The sequence below is a fragment of the Podarcis liolepis genome, assembly GCF_965112155.1.
Source record: "Podarcis liolepis genome assembly, chromosome: 1".
Lineage (NCBI taxonomy): Eukaryota > Metazoa > Chordata > Lepidosauria > Squamata > Lacertidae > Podarcis > Podarcis liolepis.
This window is the reverse complement of record NC_139554.1, coordinates 20805820-20824872: the sequence shown is the minus strand read 5'-3', so window position 1 is coordinate 20824872 and position 19053 is coordinate 20805820. Positions and strand designations below refer to the sequence as shown.

General features: G+C 39.1%; 1 protein-coding gene across 3 annotated transcripts in view; it reads right to left on the bottom strand.

Annotated features, from left to right (window-relative positions):
• Positions 1-19053, bottom strand: part of DICER1 (dicer 1, ribonuclease III) — a 54622-nt gene that overhangs the window by 21022 nt on the left and 14547 nt on the right. The window contains exons 5-19 of one of the 3 annotated variants that reach the window (XR_014525512.1): positions 18073-18235; positions 17415-17545; positions 15957-16091; positions 14541-14701; positions 14082-14250; positions 11770-12242; positions 9668-9800; positions 8452-8694; positions 7288-7442; positions 5856-5988; positions 5040-5115; positions 3715-3835; positions 2432-2611; positions 1067-1280; positions 96-249 (exon numbers count right to left, since the gene is read on the bottom strand). Coding sequence is in view for 2 of the 3 variants with exons in the window: in XM_083500802.1 (XP_083356928.1) it covers positions 96-249; positions 1067-1280; positions 2432-2611; positions 3696-3835; positions 5040-5115; positions 5856-5988; positions 7288-7442; positions 8452-8694; positions 9668-9800; positions 11770-12242; positions 14082-14250; positions 14541-14701; positions 15957-16091; positions 17415-17545; positions 18073-18235 (2660 nt within the window). In the remaining variant the exon portion in view is untranslated. Of the gene's footprint in view, positions 1-95; positions 250-1066; positions 1281-2431; positions 2612-3695; positions 3836-5039; positions 5116-5855; positions 5989-7287; positions 7443-8451; positions 8695-9667; positions 9801-11769; positions 12243-14081; positions 14251-14540; positions 14702-15956; positions 16092-17414; positions 17546-18072; positions 18236-19053 lie in introns of those variants that run through there. The other 2 variants (XM_083500802.1, XM_083500803.1) reach the window with 2 other exon arrangements.

The window sequence follows — 19053 nt, the reverse complement described above, 5'->3', positions numbered from 1 at the left end:
GTTAAGCATCTTTAACCATGTTTATATCTATGAAATATTAGCAGCTGACAAATACTGGTCTCTCTCTCTCTCACACACACACACAGTATAATCACCTTGGAATGATAACTGCATCCTGGTAATCTTCTAATTTGAAAATAAAAGGTGTCTCTTTTGTATACTGTGTACTGGGAATGCCTGTACGTGCTTCAGATTTTTCAATATCTTCCATAAATTTAAAATCAATGTCCAAAGTGCTGGAGCCATCAACTTGAAAGAAAGAAAATGTATTTGTTTTAGCTGTCAAAACAGATTTTTTTTAAAAAAACAAACCCCCTTGTGTACATTCCCAATCATCATCCATTTACCTATTGTAGCAAAACCTACTAAGTCTTAATGCTGCAATAGATCTGTTAGTATCACAGGACTCTTGCTGAACTATAGTTGTAATCCACAGCATCTGGAGGGCATTCTGCAGCCCACAACTTCTAAGAGAGCACCAAGCTATTCTAAGCAAGAGAGCACCAAGCAATTCTAACTATAACCATTACCCTTTTCTCAAACTGTGAATCTAAAATAAACAGAACAATTCACTGGATACAAAGAAGAATAGAAATTAGCCAATGCAAACATATTCTGCACAGGAGTGCCTGAAGTGATGTAAGGGGTAGCTTCTACAACAGTTCTAAATATCCTGTTTTTAAGTGCAAGTGGAAGAACAAAGCTGGATTTATTTCATTTTTCTTGTACAATGCCCCTCACTTAAGCAGAAAACCCCTTCTGCATGCAGATGGATCCAACCCATTGTATATAAAAAACTCCCAGGTTGTGGAATTCCCTACCCATAGAGGTGTGCCTGGCACCTTCGCTATACAGCTTTCAACGAACTCTCAAAAAATACTTCTTTACCCTGCCCTTTGATACCTAAGGTGTGTGTTTTCAAGACCCACCCACAAAGTATAATTTGTTTTAACTGTTTTTAATAATGATTTTTAAATTTCCACTGGACCTTCTGGGATGCATAATAATAATAATAATGGCAATAATGATAATAGCAAATTAATATTTACAACAGTCTTCTCCTCACCAACATTAAGAGGTAGAACACAATAGGCTGAATCAGCATCGGTAGGTCTGAATTCTAGTGCAGGTTTCTCAAGCCGAAGAATGTGAGAGAAAATGTACTGGTGAAGTCTTGTGATCAACTCAAGCATTTGTAAAGACAAAGTGAATCCTGATTTCTTTAGCTCAATAGATATGGTCACTTCTCCCGAGCGGGTATACACAGGAAAGTGAGGAATCTGAGTGAAGAAAGGGGGGGAAAGACAAGTCAACATGAGATTGTTCCAACAAAGAACTGGCCAAAATGCTAATGTGCAACTATTTATGCATAGTTTTTCTACCTGAAGACAAATGGCTGGAATCTCATAACCACAGTAATACTTCTGGATTGAGACTGGCTGAGTGGTGAAGAGAACTGATGGACAGAAATGTCTTTCCAAGAATCTCTAAATTCAAATGGATTATGGAAGGGTATGTGTGGCTTTGAGATTTTGGGGAAAACTTTTTTTAATTGCTTGGCATATCACTTGGTAGGGCTAAGCCCTGGGTACCTAATGGACCAGCCTCCACTGACTTTAATCATGAAGTAGGAGAAATGAAGAGTGGAAATAATGCAACAAGCTAAAATACCAAAATTCATTAAGCACCATTAATTGCTTGTAGTCATGTTTCAAAGGTATCCTCTCAGCTAACAATATAAACTAAATAAGTTGGGGGCGGGGAGGCTCAGTCGAGCATGCCTATAAATCCACCGCCTGGGATGTGAATGGCTCAGTGGTCTAAACCAATCAGAAGATCAGCAGCTTGAATCTGTGCAATGGGATGAGCTCCGGTTGCTCTGTCCCAGTTTCTGCCAACCTAGCAGTTTGAAAGCACACCAGTGCAAGTAGATAAATAGGTACCACTGCAGAGGGAAGGTAAACAGCGTTTCCGTGCACTCTGCCACTCATCATGGTGTCCTGTTCTGCCAAAAAAGGTTTAGTCACGCTGGCCACATGACCTGGAAAACTGTCTGTGGACAAATACTGGCTCCCTTGGTCTGAAAAGCAAGATGAGTGCCGCACCCCAGTCGCCTTTGACTGGACTTAACCATCCAGGGGTTCTTTACCTTTAATAAATCTACCACTGTCTGTTTCCAAGTCATTTTTATAAGATACAAAAGCCACTGGATTGCGACATGGAAAGCCACAGATACCAAAAAGCCCTGAGCTACTGCTTTGAAAGGATAAATTATACTGGAATGACTGAGGCAACTCTTTGTACTGAGCTAAAATGAAATTATTTAAGTTTGTTTCATGAATATGAATGAGTGATGTGGCACAATAGCCTGCTTCCAAATCTGCAACATCTCAAAGCAGACTAGATAAGACTACAAGCACAAGTTTACTACCTGAGGTATAGGTTTGGCTGTCAGTATTCCAAAACATCTTGCAGTATCTTCAGGAGGATATAGCTTTCGCCGCCTGAAGTTGAGCTCATCAGGTAGAGGGGTAGTTAATACCATTCCAATTACATAAAGGTAACAGGGTTGGTCAGGTTTGGGATAACTATCCGTCAAACATTCTGGAATCTATAGGTATAGGATAAATTGAATTTATTTTTAAAATAAAAAGTTCTCTTATGAATTACTTTTGTGCTTATTTTTTTACTTATAAATTTATCTTTGTACACAAGTAGTTTAAAATGGAAAAGACATCAGGATAAAGGAATACATTTCAGTGTGCATTCTGAGTGTAAGCAAAACAAGAAGATCAGAATCTCTGCTCCACAATGTGCATAATTTCTACCCTTACAAGTGTTCTGCCACAACAACAGTAAAATAATAAATCTGCAAATAGAGTGCAGCAGTATGGAACAAATAATTCATAGCCTACAAAATGCACATGATCCAATAAGCTGGTGAATCATTGCAAGGACTCTGGCTGCACACGGGGGCATAAAAAGCAGTGTATGAATACATTTGTTCTTGTAATAAAGTAGTTCATTAAGCAACCGTTTAAAAGATGGAATTGTTAAGAGTTAAAGGCTAAGTGACTTTACTACACCATAAAACTTATGGGTAGGACTGTAGCGTAGTGCTAGAGCACCTATTTTGCACACCAGAAGTCAGAGCTTCATTCTCTGGCTTTCTGAGGACTTTCACACTGGCACTAATTAGTCCTACATCTACTTGGCTTAAGTAAGAATGTTGCAACATGTGCCATCAACCATGTCTTGTATCACACAAGCAAAAACCTGAAGTAGCAGCCTGCCTTTCTTTACTCTGCTGTCGTTTAAATATAAAAAAGTACTATACATTCTTAAATGAAGCAAAAAGTATTAATTTTCCACAATGTCAGATTAGCGTCCACAACATAAAACTTTATACAGTATTTCCTCCCTCAATCTCCTTCTCCACCCGCCACCCCCCCAGATCTGAATGGAAAAAGTCTGTCTTAGCCTATGTGATCATAGTATCCATTACTCCGTGGTAGAGTATCAAGACTCCTTTCCCCAAACATATGGGAATTATTGTTTGCAAAACATTCCTGTAGGACCTTGGGGTTAGTCTATTCATATCCTGCCTCTGCTATGCAACTTAGAAGAATCTTAAGTAAACATGGTTCAACACCACAGCACAGTCACACATAGTGAGGGCACAGAACTATACTAACAGCTTTAGGGTAGCATTGCCTTCGTTTTGTAGAGCCTGGCCTTCCTGGAACACTGGTTTCTTCTTCATCATGCAAATCAAGTTCCTCCTCATATTTCACTGTCTCTTTCCCAACAGGCATCAAGTGATCATCCAGTTCACCTAAAATGAATTGATAAAGAACAAGTTATAAATCCAATTTTATTTCATAAAATGTGGAAATATATATCCCTTCGGGGCCGGGGGAACTTTTATAAGACCTATGATAAAAATGTTGAGGAACTGTGACATTTCAGTGAACTCAGTAACAAAGCATCAGCAGTCAATCCACATGCACCTTATATTCTTTGCCAATGAAAGGTCTTAAATTCCTCAGTTGTTTAAGGCAATGTCGTTTTTTGGTTGCTTTTTTAAAAACCTTTCCAAGTACATGCAAAAGAATTAAAAATAATCCTTTGTTGGAAGTGACAGGGAACTTAATTTCCTGCACCAATGGCTTGGTGAAAGCTGCCTAAATTTAAATAACAGACGAAAAACTTTTAAACGTTCTCAGATGCTACACTATTTTTGTTAAATGCTATTGTTTAGAGACCAATCTATAACACTTAGCATCTAAAAGTAATATATTCAGCATGATCCTATTCATGTTTACTCAGAAGGAAGTCCCACCAAGTTCATTGGGCTTTATTTCCAATACACGTTTGCATTATTCCCAAACATATTGCCTGGGATCCAGACTTGTGAAGTTGGTTTTCCACTCAAGCCAATGGCATGGCCTCTCCTCTTGACGATAACCCCAATAGTCTCAAAAAAGCTGCAACAGCTGGCAAAAATGGGGTGGGGTAGGAGAGTTATAATTATGTTTAGTTGTATATATTAAAAATGTAACGACATCTATAAAAATCAATAAAAAATATTTACTACAACAACAAAAATGCTGCAGAGGATCTGAAGAGCTTCCATAACAGCGGGGGCGAGAAGAGAGGAGTTTCAACTTGTGGAAAGAATTGGGGGAAATCAAGCTGAAATACCTTACAAGTGACCCTCACGAATTAGGGGTGGGCACATGGAGGCTGCATAAAGGAGGAGGTGGGAAACTGGCATTGTATGAGTGGCCTTCCACTCACATGTTTTTGGCTCCAAATCCTATTTCCCTGCAGCCAATGATGTATCAGTTATATAATCAAATATATATATATCTGGAGGAAGTGTTCCCAAATTTCTGTTGTGCTTTCCACAGTTGCATGAAATGTTTTTGGCAGCAAATATGTAGGCGTTGACAAGCATATCAATAAAAAAGTACAAAATTGTATCCTTTAGGTTTTTCATGACTAAATAAATGTTCCTCGCTTTCAAATATGCTTACCAATCTTATGCAATTTTTCACAGCAAATAAGAGCAACAACTCTCTCTGCCAATCTTGTACAATTCATTGGAGGACCCTAGAAATAAAATTTGAACCAATTGTATTAAAGGAAGCATATGTTCTCATACTCGTGTGTGTGTGTGTGTGCGCGCACACACACACACACACACACACACGAACAGCTCCTATGCAAAGGACACCTTAAATAATAATAAAATCACATTAAAAACACATGACCGTAAATAGAATAGATAAAAATTTGATTACCAGCACAAGTTGTTAATTTTTTCTCATGCAGCAGCAAATAAGATACATGGGATCTTACTGTATAATAAATACCAAACCACAGATGATTAGTGAACACAGAACATGAAGGAATAATGTATTTTCCTTTAGATTCCAAAAGCTCTGTGCTGAGACAGCTGCTAACAGAAACTGGGCCTGGACCCAGCTCAATGAGGCACTTCCTATGCAATTTCCAATGAGTTCATTCATGTCTTAATATGCTAGTCTAGTCAGGATGATGAAAAAGATTAAGATTATCTTTTCTCACTTCCTATTTTGGGCTCTATGCTCTACAGTGTTTAGAACAGTCAACTGTGCCCCATTTGATAGTTTTAGCTGATGCAGCATAATTCACTGCTTGCACCAATTATCGAGCTTATGGCAAATCCATGGGATCAAGCTGCCAAGCAGAACAGGGCTGCAAAACAAGCACTACAGCAAAGCGTTATCTTAAACCAGTGCCAATGGAAAAAAGTAGAACTTTGAACATATTCCAAGCATAAAGTAACCTAAATAAACTGAAATACTTACAACTATTGATGCTCGTAGAGGAGAATTGATAGGTAGATAAAGAGTTGAATAAAATGTGTTATCAGGGAGTTCTCTAGTTTTACACTTGGGAGCTAGATGAGTAAACGGGTCACTTGGCAGTCTAGCACAGTACCTATGTAACACAAGATTAAAGATAATTAAGTTATTCTAGGAAAGAGCCATGCCACTGAAGAATTTAAAATAATGCATTGGGCTTACTCTGGGAAGCGGAAAGTGAGCATCACATGCTAGCCCTGCTTCCAACATCCCTGCAGCTGCTCCACCTCTGATCTTTTTGAAAAGTCTACAGGAAACCTGAATGTTCAGCTGAACACAGTTGCAAACTGCCTCATAATCAGAAAGGTTCCTGGTCATGTGAAGGCTGAGTGTACTTATAAGCCCCCTCAGAACTCCTTGCTAAACAAGGAAAGGTCAGGGATTTAGTGGAAATTTTTAAAATCAGATACTAGAAATGAATGGGGAAGGAGGAGCCAATATGTTAAAAGTCAAGGCTGTTAAGGAATGAACAGTAATAACTATCTGACAGCCATCGAGCGGGAACAAATTGAGCTTAAGGGCAGAGAAGTTCTAATATACAGTGAGAATGATTAATTCAGTTGTTAAAGCTTAGGTAAACTGGATTCTCTGCTTAAAATTTCAGTTAAAAATGAGATTTAGTAGAACATTTGTACACCAGAAAGTGTTACAGAAATAAACAGTGTCCTAAGAGTAAGGGGGGGACGCAGGTGGCGCTGTGGGTTAAACCACAGAGCCTAGGACTTGCCGATCAGAAGGTCACGGTTTGAATCCCCGCGACGGGGTGAGCTCCCATTGCTTGGTCCTTGCTCCTGCCAACCTAGCAGTTCGAAAGCATGTGAAAGTGCAAGTAGATAAATAGGTACCACTCCAGCATTTCCGTAAACGGCATTTCCGTGTGCTGCTCTGGTTCGCCAGAAGCGGCTTAGTCATGTTGGCCACATGACCCGGAAGCTGTACGCCGGCTCCCTCAGCCAATAAAGCGAGATAAGTGCCGCAACCTCAGAGTCGGCCACGACTGGACCTAATGGTCAGGGGCCCCTTTACCTTTAAGAGTAAGGGAGCACCATGCATGGGTAAGGTGGGTGAAAAGCAGTGATTAATCAAATTTGAGGTCTGTCCACTGTCTGCAGCCAGAAAGGATCCTGCCAGCAGAACTTCCACCCACTAGTGCTTCGCTCTAACTCCAACCCAGCACAAAGGGGTTTTGGGTTGCTGTCTAAGTGGAAGATAACATAGCATTAGAGCAGGGTAACTGGTATGATTAGTTGCTTCCCTAAGAGGAACAATTTCAAGTTCACGGAACAATACTTATTGATCCTTATAGGGGGATTTAAAACATAAGCAGATTCTTCAGCAAATTATGTCAAAATTGAAACACCAATAAATTTCATACCTATTAATGTGCCCAATAGCAGTGTTTATTGTGACTCTTGGACCGCCGTCTTCTGGTCTTAGCACATATGGTGGGAATATATCATCGTCATCTATAATGGGTTCATTTTCGGTTTCACTAGTATCCACAGACTTCGAGCATTTGTTCCTCAGGATCTTTAAAATATACATATGACAGTGATGATAATTCTATGCAACTCAGAACTGATCTATGTATTTTGCAAAGTTTAATGTCTATTTTTTTCCTGTTCTCCATGCATTTCGACACCTCTTAAAATATAGCTAAATTTTGCAATATCAATTGGTTTCCAATATCAAGAAGCTGGATTCTGTCTATACAATTAGACATGATTTTGAATCAAGACGGCAGACTAAACCTTTCAAAACTGCAATGATTTTTCCCCAGACGCTTAAATAATTCAGTATAAGAATGTGGGGGAATGAAGAGAGAAACTACCTAGAGCTGTATTAAGCAGCTGCGGCTAAGCCCTAGCCTATGTTACAACCTCCTCATACTGTATACAAAAGCTACTGACTAGCTCCAATAACTGATTTGCCACTTTTAGCTACCCCCACCCCCTTTAAAGAGGGCACTTGCCCTGGGAATCACAAATGGAAGGGGCTGAATCAGTATTGGCCAACAGTACATTTTGTGGGAAATTTGCAACCTGTTACAGGGTGTAGTGAAAACAGAAATGGAGGTGGAAGTCTCAAATGAATGTTCATACCTGGAATATTTGTCTAAATTAAGGAAAGGGGGGGGAGTCTTCCATCCTTTTACTCATCTGCTATGTAGTAGGCCTGGGGGGAAAGGCTGGCCAGATCCTTTTTCAGACCCTGAGGCACCCAGGGACTGAATTTTTATTTAACCCACCCCTCACACTTTACTCACTAGGCCCCTTCCTGCAGCTTTTCCAACCCATCCAAACAATTGATATTCAAACCTTCTGCCCTAGTCACTTCCTCCTATCATTTTTCAAGGCATAATTTTCAATTAAGCTTGGATTCTCAAGTCTCCAGCCCTTAAGTCTTCTTCAGCCCAGGTTCACCATATTTCTTCTAAGAACAGTGTTTTGATTGGGGCCAAGCACCCTTTCCCCCATTTTTATTGCTGCTTGAGTGTCTAGCAATTTTTATTTGTTACTCATTCTCTTTTGCCACATACCTTCTCAATTGCCTTGTATGTTTTAAGATCTTCTTCAAAACATTTGATTTTGTCTGAATCTGCTAGCATGATGTAATTCGAGATAGGTGCCCTGGCCCTTCCTTTGGACTGCACATAGGAACGATATTCTGTGGGCAAATCAAAACGAACCACCAAATTGCATTTTGGTATGTCAACACCCTCTTCTACAATGCTAGTTGCAATTAGTAAGTTGGTCTCGTGTGCTCGAAATTTTCTAAGTACCTACAAAAGCAACCAAGAAGATACATATCTAAGACCAATCAGTTATTAAATCATCAGCTTGACAAAAGTTTAATACATACTTCAGAATTCAATAATCAAGTGTGCAAATTTGTTCACAAGCCATCAGTTAGCAAAGACAGGTTTTAGCCAGAAAAATAATTTTGTAATTAGAAAAACAGCTTACTAGAAAAAAGTGGGATTTGAATACTTTCAGCTCTTCTTCATACTAACAAGGTAAATATTGTAACAGCCCTAGAAGCAAACCACTATTTTTATCACCACGGAAGCCTTTGATAGAAACCCACTGGTTTTGAAGTCTTTGATGCAGACAATGGAAATCAGATCACACAGCAACTTTGGTGTTAGGGGGGTGGCGGACACTAAAGAATTCCATGATGTTGTCTGTTCTATTCCTTCTTAAAAACAGGTATTATTCACCTTTGAAAGCAGGCTGGCACACTTTTGCCAAAGTGTAAAACTAAAGCCCGTTACATTTTTCTGGGGAGGAGGGACCCAGTCTGTTAAATTTTATCGCTGCTTTTAGAAAAAAATATGATTTTGTTTTAAAAGTTGCATTTTTCTTTACATTTCATTTTGTGTGTGTCACTCACACAAAAAGAACTAAAACTATCAGTATTTCAGAAACAGGGCATTTACATTACCTTCACAGAGACTACAAATCTGATATCAAAGTAACATTTTGAAAAATAGCTAAAGTTTTAAACCAGGAATAAAATTTTTCATTCTGTAGTATTCAACATAAACCTTAGCTCATAAGCAGTACAATTTCAGCCAGCTGTTTGTCATTTTTGTTTTAAAATTCAGGTTTGCTTCAGAAACTCATGTGCTTCTACATACTGATCTATAAGAACTATGCAGAATTTGTAAGATGCAGAATCTCTGGACTTTGCAAAGGTTCTAAAGGTTAAGCAACTATACAGCATTTTTGTACAATTATTTTCATTAAAGTTACCTCTTCCTGCTTTCGGAATTCTACTTCCATCTGTTTACTACGGGGCTGATTCTTTCCAATGCCATGTCCAGTTATAAAATTGCTGCTGATGTAAGCCAGCTCTGGGTCTTGTTTGCCAGCTTCTTTTATCAACCTAAACACATTATACACATTTTGGAAGTAGTTGAGAAAATAGTTGAGAAAATGTAAGCTAATCATCTTCTTGATATCAAGGTGGCATTTGCATTTAAAATTCTTAAAATAAATTCCTCCAGTGGTTCTATACCCGACACAGAGAAAGACAGCCTTACTTTTGAAGAATAAAAGAACATCAAGAACATTTAGTTCATGTATTCTTAATGGTCCCAGTCTAGAAGAGAAAATATTGTATCTAACAAGTCCCAATAGTGAGTGCCAATTTAGTAGGGACTGATCGTCACATAACCCCACCATGCAGCAAAACCAAGGTTCTTATTTCTGAGAAAAGCAATCCATAGGAAATTCCTATTCTCTTGGAAACCTGTTCCTGGATTTAGTCATTCTGATGATAAGCTTCCACTGGCTTAATTTACACATTACCCACTTGACAAGGGAAGATTTAAAATCCATCATGCTTTAAGTGGCCTGTGGTTCTAACAGCCTCTACAAGTAGCCATGGCCAGACCTTGCCCTGCCCTACATTTCTGTGAAGGAGACTGCTGCCATATATTCACTCACAGCAGTGCTTCTCTTTTCTTTGGCAGAGAAATCAAGGAAATTACAAGTGTTTTCCTTTCTTGCTCTCTCTGCCAGCAACTAATTTTATCCCTCATTGGGAAGTACAGTGGTACCTCAGGGTGAGTACTTAATTCATTCCGGAGGTCCGTACTTAACCTGAAACTGTTCTTAACCTGAAGCACCACTTTAGCTAATGGGGCCTCCTGCAGCTGCCGCGCCGCCGGAACACAATTTCTGTTCTCATCCTGAAGCAAAGTGCTTAACCTGAAGCACTATTTCTGGGTTAACAGAGTCTGTAAACTGAAGCATATTTAACCCGAGGTACCACTGTACCAGAACACATACGGTCACATGGTTTGCTATCAGATGGCTTTGTATGTCTATAAAGATGGCATGTATGCATGTATATAATACGGAATCCTCATATCTTGAGAAGCATTTTATAAGAAGCGATTGCTAAAACAGAGCTACTAAATGAAAAGTTTGTCATTCCTACCTCCCCCCATATATAGAGAGAGAGTGTGGAATTTTCTACTGCTCTTTTTCCCCCCTGCAGTGGCCTTTGGTTCAAAAATGAAAGAAAAGTTCAGTCTTATGAAATACAAATATCTTAAGTAAAATTCTTTTAAATCATAATGAACACTTCCAATTGACTCCTTTCCTCCCTCATTTCAATAAACCCAGTTTTTAAGGAGTACTATATGCAAATAAATTTTTACGCAGTATCATTTTCCCTGTAACTTTCCCGCCCAACTAATAATTTAGTTTGACTTCATAAAACTTCATTGTAAGTAGAAGTAATCTGTTCATTATTTATTTACTGTTTTAGTTGTTGCTTTGTTACATATCTTGTATACCATAAAGCAGCCCAAATTAAATTTGTTTCTGTTAACAAGGCTTTAGTTTTTCTGTTTATGAAGAGGACATGAATTGTGGCAATACACAAAACTAGTCAGGATACTTTTAAACAGAAAAGTGGAAGTTGTTTTATCTCTATATACATACATACATACATTAGTGCCTTTCTCTTATTACTCCGTATATTATCACCTTTGCTTATGTGCCTGGTATTTGTGGTAAAAAAACCTTCTGAATTCTATTAAAAAATTATCCTAAGCTTTTAAACAGTTGATAACTGCATATTCCACATAGCCTTACAACATTTAAATCATTTAAATAAATTTAGAAGTTGCTTTTGCTAATTCTTAAGGGTTTTTACATTATGTTGTGGCTATATAGACCATCTTTTTCTTCTTCTTATGAAGTGTGGTTTGCAAATATTTGCAAAAACTAGCAGGCTTCATGAGCATTTGGACATATTTCTTCTATAATAATTCCGGATTAGCGTTCAATTAGCTCTTTTGTAATTCATTATTTTTTATTTTTTTTAAAAAAAGAAATCATACCTGTTCAAAACAACTGCTGTGTATCTTCTTTCCACAAAAATAATTCCACATAAAATATTAGTAAAGGGAGAAGGAAAATTAGTTTCTGTTTTCTCTTTCTCCTCTATTTCTTCATCTTCGTCCTCATCCTCAGAATCACTCCAGGACACATAATTATCCTGATTCCGATTATTATACCACTCAACACTTTCAAACTGTTGCCGTTCATAGGGCTTGTATTTACGCAAAATTTCAAGCAGTTTTATTACTTTTGGGGTTACAAATTTCAGGTCAAGTGAGGCAGGTGAGAAGTGCTCTTCACAGAGTGCATGTATTTTCCTTAGGAAAGTATCTGTAAACAATAAAAATTTCCTGTGCAGCTCCTCTTGCTCATGCTTTATGTACTTCTGTAGCTCTCTCACCATCATCCCAGCTACTTTATCAGCACACCAGGGTCCCAGAACAAGCAACACTGCTCGGCAGTCTGACAGTATCTGCAAACAAATTAAATTCATCAGTTTGGTATGGCACTGTAGCAGTCGACACAGCTTACACTGAGCCTGCAAACCATTATTTAGAGCAGGGGTTGGCGATTTTTTTTTGAGGCCGGTCCGGTCCACTCCCCGGCAAACCTCTCGGTGGGCTGGAGCATCCATGCCCATGCCCAAGCTATTTCCAGCGTGTGCGCATGTGCACAGGTGCTCCTCCGTCCTGGAAGTGAGCCGGAAATAACGTATATTGGCACTCCTCCGGGTGAGGAGACCTGTGCAAGTGCGCACTCGCTATTTCCGGTGCACTTCCAGGACAAAGAAGCGCCTGTGCAAACGCACACATGCTATTTCCAGCACTCTTCCGACCCAGAAGTCGGTCCCCATGGCGAGAAAAAAAATGGCGTCATAAAAAAAAAAGCATGGAATCCCCACACCAGGAAACTCATGGGCTGGAACTAGCCCATGAGCCTTAGGTTGCCGACATCTGATTTAAAGGGTGGGGGGAGAACTGCAATGCACATTTGCTTCTTTGTAGATAAACTAATGATATGTACAGTGGTACCTCGGGTTACATACGCTTCAGGTTACAGACTCCACTAACCCAGAAATAGTACCTCAGGTTAAGAACTTTGCTTCAGGATGAGAACAGAAATCATTCTCTGGCGGCGCAGCGGCAGCAGGAGGGGCCATTAGCTAAAGTGGTGCTTCAGGTTAAGAACAGTTTCAGGTTAAGAACGGACCTCCGGAACAAATTAAGTACTTAACCCAAGGTACCACTGTAAAGGGATTACTGTTCCAGATAAGTATCATTTCAGAAGGCAACAAAGGAAGGAAATGAACTACATAGCTACATTTTCCTGGGATTTTGTTTTTTTTAAATCACACATTGGTCTGGTTTGATAGATGACCAGATTCTGAATGCTAAAGGTTTAGCATCAATTGTGCATCAATACTTGTTACCATACTTTGTGAAGAACCTGCAGTTCTAGGTAAGACACACGAAGGAGGGTTCATCAGGAGATTCTGAAATTTGTTCCACTGTGTTTTCACTTTGCTAATTAAATATAGCTTTCACAATTTTGTTAGTTTCGTAAGCAATATTGTGGAAACACCATGGGGGTGAAGTGGGATAAAACAAATCAGTACACCTGCAGCATGATCTAAGGATATTATGCGCTAACCGTAATTTGTCTTGATGTCCAAACTGCACAAATTATCATTACTGCAAACTATAGTATGCCTCCATAACAGATCACGAAACTCATTGTGTCACACTGTTTCAATATGCCAAGGAAAACTATAGTTACCATGAAAAAGGCTGTGAGGGAGGGAATTGGAACACCCAGGAAGGTGTGCAGATTAGAAATACACAAGTTCATAAAGCAAGTTCATGACTGAAACAGATCACAGTCTGAACTACTTTTTCTCGCTCAAGTACAAGCTGCTTGTAGGGAAAATCTTGGAAAGTTTCTACTGTATATTTGTTCAGATGTCATAAAATCATCTCAGACTAGGTAAAACAAGGGACAGATTCTGAGACATGTAAAATTTTGTGGTACTGAGCAAATTAGCATCAAGAATGACCTCAGTCCCCTGCCTACCACTTGGTCATTATTTGAAGTGCACTTTCTTTCCCATACTTGGCTGAAGTACTAAAGACTGATATTCTGGAGAAGTAGCTGAAAATGTATGCTACCTTGCCAAACTGATTGTCTTAATAATGAGTATGAATAATTTAAAGTGGCAGTATTTCTGGAAGAAAGCAGTAAATATTTCTATTAAGAGGCTAGACCAAACTGCAGTTAAGCAATGCAGGAACAATGATAAATCATGTGCCCATACCTGTTTAGAAATTAAGGTAGAATCTCTCTCTCTACACATTACAGATATGTTGCAATCATTCAGAAAGTGAAGTGCATCATCCAGCTCCGTTAACAACCTTTCATAGAGCCCACTTTTGTCAGCATATGGTCCACAATCTACCACAATCTCACAAGGCTGAGAAGTATACCTTTAACACAAACAAACAAGCTTGTCAGCCACATTTTAAACTGCTATTTAAATGGCACAATTACAGATTTGGTAATTCTAAAAAGCTATATGGGCTGCACAGCAAAATGCAACTTCAACCTGGCCTTACTTTATTGAAATAGGTTTAAAGAATGCCGTTGAGTGTTTAGATTAATTTTTATTTAAAACAACAACAGCAGCACACCAAGCATATAGATATCAAGTCACCTCTTCCAACGTGCTTTTTTATGAATGGTATTCAACACAAAATTCAAAAATAACAAAATGTACCTGTCCAAAACCACTAAATCAGTTGCAGTTTCCGCACTACTCTTTAGAATGTTCTCCAATTTCTGAATCTTCTCTTCCAACTCTGCTGGATCACATTTCCCATTTAAAATGGAAGCTGTTAATCCTAAAATTCGGGGGCATGATGGACAACTCTCACAAAGCTGAAAAATAAACCAGAATAACCTGCAAGGTTAAGTTTGCTCTTAAGTAGGGTGGGGGGGATCCAAATCAAGAAAAGGAACCCAGTGGCGAATAGTGACGTTCTGCACCTTCTTTTCCAGCATGACACAAATCCTAGAGGAGCAAAATGAATAAGAGAAGAGGCTTACTGAACTCCTGCAGGGGGGATAAAAAAAGAGTTCATGCCTCACACACATAAACCTGGTGACCCCAGAACTGGAATTGATCCTTCTAATATTTTGATATTTAAAAGTAACAGGACTTTTGTTTTAAACAACAACTTTTCAAGTTAGTGGAGTAGGATAACAGTTTTGAAGTCCTATAGGTCATGTGATCCTAAATAAGAGAAAATTAATGTAGCTTCAATCCCTCAACTGTATGCTTCCAAAGGAGGAAGCCCAAGAACTCTGCAGAACCAGGTGCAAGGCCAGGTTCATTGATTTGTGCAATGTAATGGCTACTTATTAAGCTTTCCTGATGTTTCTGATTTAACATTTGGCAATGAGAGGTCACCACAAATTTTCTGCCAACTCGTTCACTGGATAGTTTCAAGGAAGCCTGCCAACATTTAAAACAGCATCTAGTGCTCCACTTTTAGACCTCCTTGATGGAACATGTTTAATCAGGCCATTTCCACCTTCATTAGCCTCCCAAAACTTAGAGCAGGCTTCTGGCTCTGTTAACCATTAGTTGGCGGTGACTGAAGAGAACTTCGAAATGTAAGAGGCACAACTATCCTTGCACACTGAGGACAAAAATAGTTTATTATTGACCATTCTGTCTGCACTGGCTCCGTTCCTTTCTTTTCCCAGTCACTTTGCAGCATCTGATGAGCAAAGACATGCAATCCCTCCACCCCAATCCTTGGCAAGTGGGAGAACTATTTCCTCAAGGGAAAGCAGCTGGCACGAGAATGAGAGAAATACAGAGAAGGAAGCTTGGTGCACACTGAGTGAGCAACAGTGCCCACATGGGGGTAGGAATGCAAGTCAAGGCGACAGGAAAGCACACACTTCAACCAGTGCTGCCTATTATGGTCTGTTCATTTATTCTAGAAGCAAGGGGGAGGTGGATATCCCCAATTTAGAGAGTAATCTGAAGGCCAGTCCAAAAACGGATAAAAATTAATAAATGCCAAGGTAAGTTAAATATTAATGCGTAATATGCAAACTCTTCAGTTTGCCTACTTATTTGTTTTGTCAGTAGTTAAAGCTATATAGACGGGTCACAACCTACCTGCATAATTTCTCGATAGGGGTGATCCTGAATTGCAAGATGGCACTCATCAAAAATAAGAAGATTAATGTTTGACAGGGATAAATGGTCATTTTTTAAAATATTCAAAGCGACACGACAGGTCATCACCAGAACCTGAAATATGAAGAGATGGAAGAAAAAAAAACTGAATGTTATTTTATAAGATTTTTAGTCAGCATTAATAAAAATTAAGCATTCATTCTTCCCTCTATACAAAATGTAGGTTAAAACAAACAATTGACCATTCACTTGTACCTGAGACAACATTAAGTGAAGTGCATTTTAATTCTGCCCAAAGGCCACTCAACTGAAATAAAATATTCCATTTCCATCTACTCTAAGGACCAAACTAGACTTGTGAGCCTCTCCAGGAGCTTTTCTGGCTAAAGAGTGGGGTATAAATCTTTTGAACATGCTGCTCAGTAGTGACTCCCCATCTGTGGAATGCTCTCCCCAGGAAAACACATCTGGTACTGGTTTTTAGGAGCCATGCTAAACATTTTAATCTACCCAGGTTTTTAGTGGTTAAGTAGTCTCTACTGTTGTGCTCATCTTTTAGTGGGCTGGGGTAGTACTGGAATATAGGTATGAAATGCCTACAGATAACCTCCATAGCATTTTATACCCCGACCATCTGGCTGGGTTTCCCCAGCCACTCTGGGCAGTGTCCAACAAAATATTAAAATACAGTGGTCTGTTAAACATTAAAAGATTCCCTAAACAGGGCTGCCTTCAGATGTCTTCTAAAAGTCTGGTAGTTGTTTTTCTTTTTGACATCTGGGGGGAGGGCATTCCACAGGGCAGGTGCCACTACTGAGAAGGCCCTCTGCCTGGTTCCCTGTAACTTGGCTTCTTGCAGCGAGGGAACCGCCAGAAGGCCCTCAGTGCTGGACCTCAGTGTCCGGGCAGAACGAGGAGGGTGGAGACTTTGCAAATCATCCTAAAAACAATAAAACCTTAAACTATGACACTGGTTTATAATTTGCAGGGGCTTATGGTATATTAAAGCTATGGTTTTCCCTGTAGTGATGTATGGAAGTGAGAGCTAGACCATAAAGAAGGCTGATCGTCGAAGAATTGATGCTTTTGAACTATGGTGCTGGAGGAGACTCTTGAGAGTCCTATGGACTGCAAGAAGATCAAACCTATTCATTCTGAAGGAAATCAGCCCTGAGTGCTCACTGGAAGGACAGATCCTGAAGCTGAGGCTCCAGTACTTTGGCCACCTCATGAGAAGAGAAGACTCCCCGGAAAAGACCCTGATGTTGGGAAAGATGGAGGGCACAAGGCGAAGGGGACGACAGAGGACGAGATGGTTGGACAGTGTTCTCGAAGCTACCAGCATAAGTTTGACCAAACTGCAGGAGGCAGTGGAAAAGTTGGACACGACTAAATGACTAAACAACAACAACAACATGGTATATTAATTTGCCTTACCTGATACTTAGCAAATTCTTGGTTCCATTTCTCTTTTGTCCATGCTTCAATTATTTCCAAACTTGAATACTCTCCCACTTTGAGATCTGAATGCGTCCTAACAGTTGACACTTGCTGAGCAACTTGGTTTGCTGTATAGGGAAGAAAAAGTGGAATTTAGGCAGCAAAGCAACTACTTTGAAATGGGATTCCAACTGTGTACATGCAATCATAGGGGTGATTCCATAGCAAGCATTTAGTGTGTGATTGTCATGCTTCATTCACTCACATTTTACAGGGCATCCATAAAATGCAGTCAACCAATCATTGTCATCTTTATTTTCTCTGTAATTCTTCTATTTTTACCCAACAAAACATTTTACTTTCAAAAAAAAGGTTTGGCATGGGGGGTGTTAAACAAGCTTTTAATTAGTGCTAGGTGGCCATGCTTTCTTTTAATTAAAGAAACTGGTTAGGACCAGAATTAACATTCCTGTAATATAGTGTTAACTGTAGTATAGCACCATAACACCTTAATACAAAATTAACATTATAAAATTATGGTACTACTTAATTTGAAAATGCTATAGTATTGCCCACTAATTTTATGGTACAGTTTGAACACTTATCCAATCCTTATCAATTATGTCCCGTACAAAAATGTGTATTACTTCCTTACCAGAGTTGACCAAGAATACTGTTCTTTTCCCATTTTTGTTAAAATCTCCCCTGATCTGATAAGACAGTTCTTTAATGAGTAGTACTGCAATAAAAGTCTTCCCTGAGCCAGTGTTTAAACAGACTATTGTATTATGATCCAGAGCTGCTTCCAGCAGTTCAACCTGTATTGGAAAATACAAAATGTTTTATTTATTTTTTAAAAAAAGAATCCTTAAAATTACATGTAGACAGGTTTCAGCTGACTCAATGAAAGACAATTCAAGACACAGATGTCTCTCTGATGTATCAGCCAAAGAAAGTCAATGAACTGCATACCTAAAACATCTAAAAGTCTATCTGACATTTCTCCTTCCACCCTGTGATATACCTTTTGGAATTTTTCTGTGAACGCTTTACACATGGAATAGTTGCAGTACAGCAAACTGTCATGTAAAGTTTTCAACAGGACCTTAAGATCCTTATCCCCTGAAATCCTCTTCTAATATAACTTTGTTGCATGGATGAGCTTACAGGAGTAGTTACACAAAGACTTCAGTATGAGCAACAAATGGCTTACCTAAATCAGCTCTAAAATATTTAGTATTCAAACCTTTAAAACAACTGACGTTGTGTGAATTTTTCATAAAAGTTGTAATTTGCCAGAATCACTTTAAAATGCAGAGCAGTGTTCTTGAAACATGCAGTTCTGGAAGTTTTACTGAGCTCTTATTTATTTAGAATGCTTATGTTCCGCTTTATATCCCCATATATCCTCATCATCCCTGACCACTGGTCCTGTAAGCTAGGGATGATGGGAGTTGTAGTCCCAAAACATCTGGAGGGCCAAGTTTGGGAACGCCTGCCTTAGAGGCTCTCAAAGTTGTTTTAAGACTTCCAAAATAAAAATCATAATTAAGTCTGATATCAGAACAGAAACATCATATGATGGCAGGGTTATACAAGTGGCATTTCCTGCGCTCATCTTTGTTTTTTCTTGGTG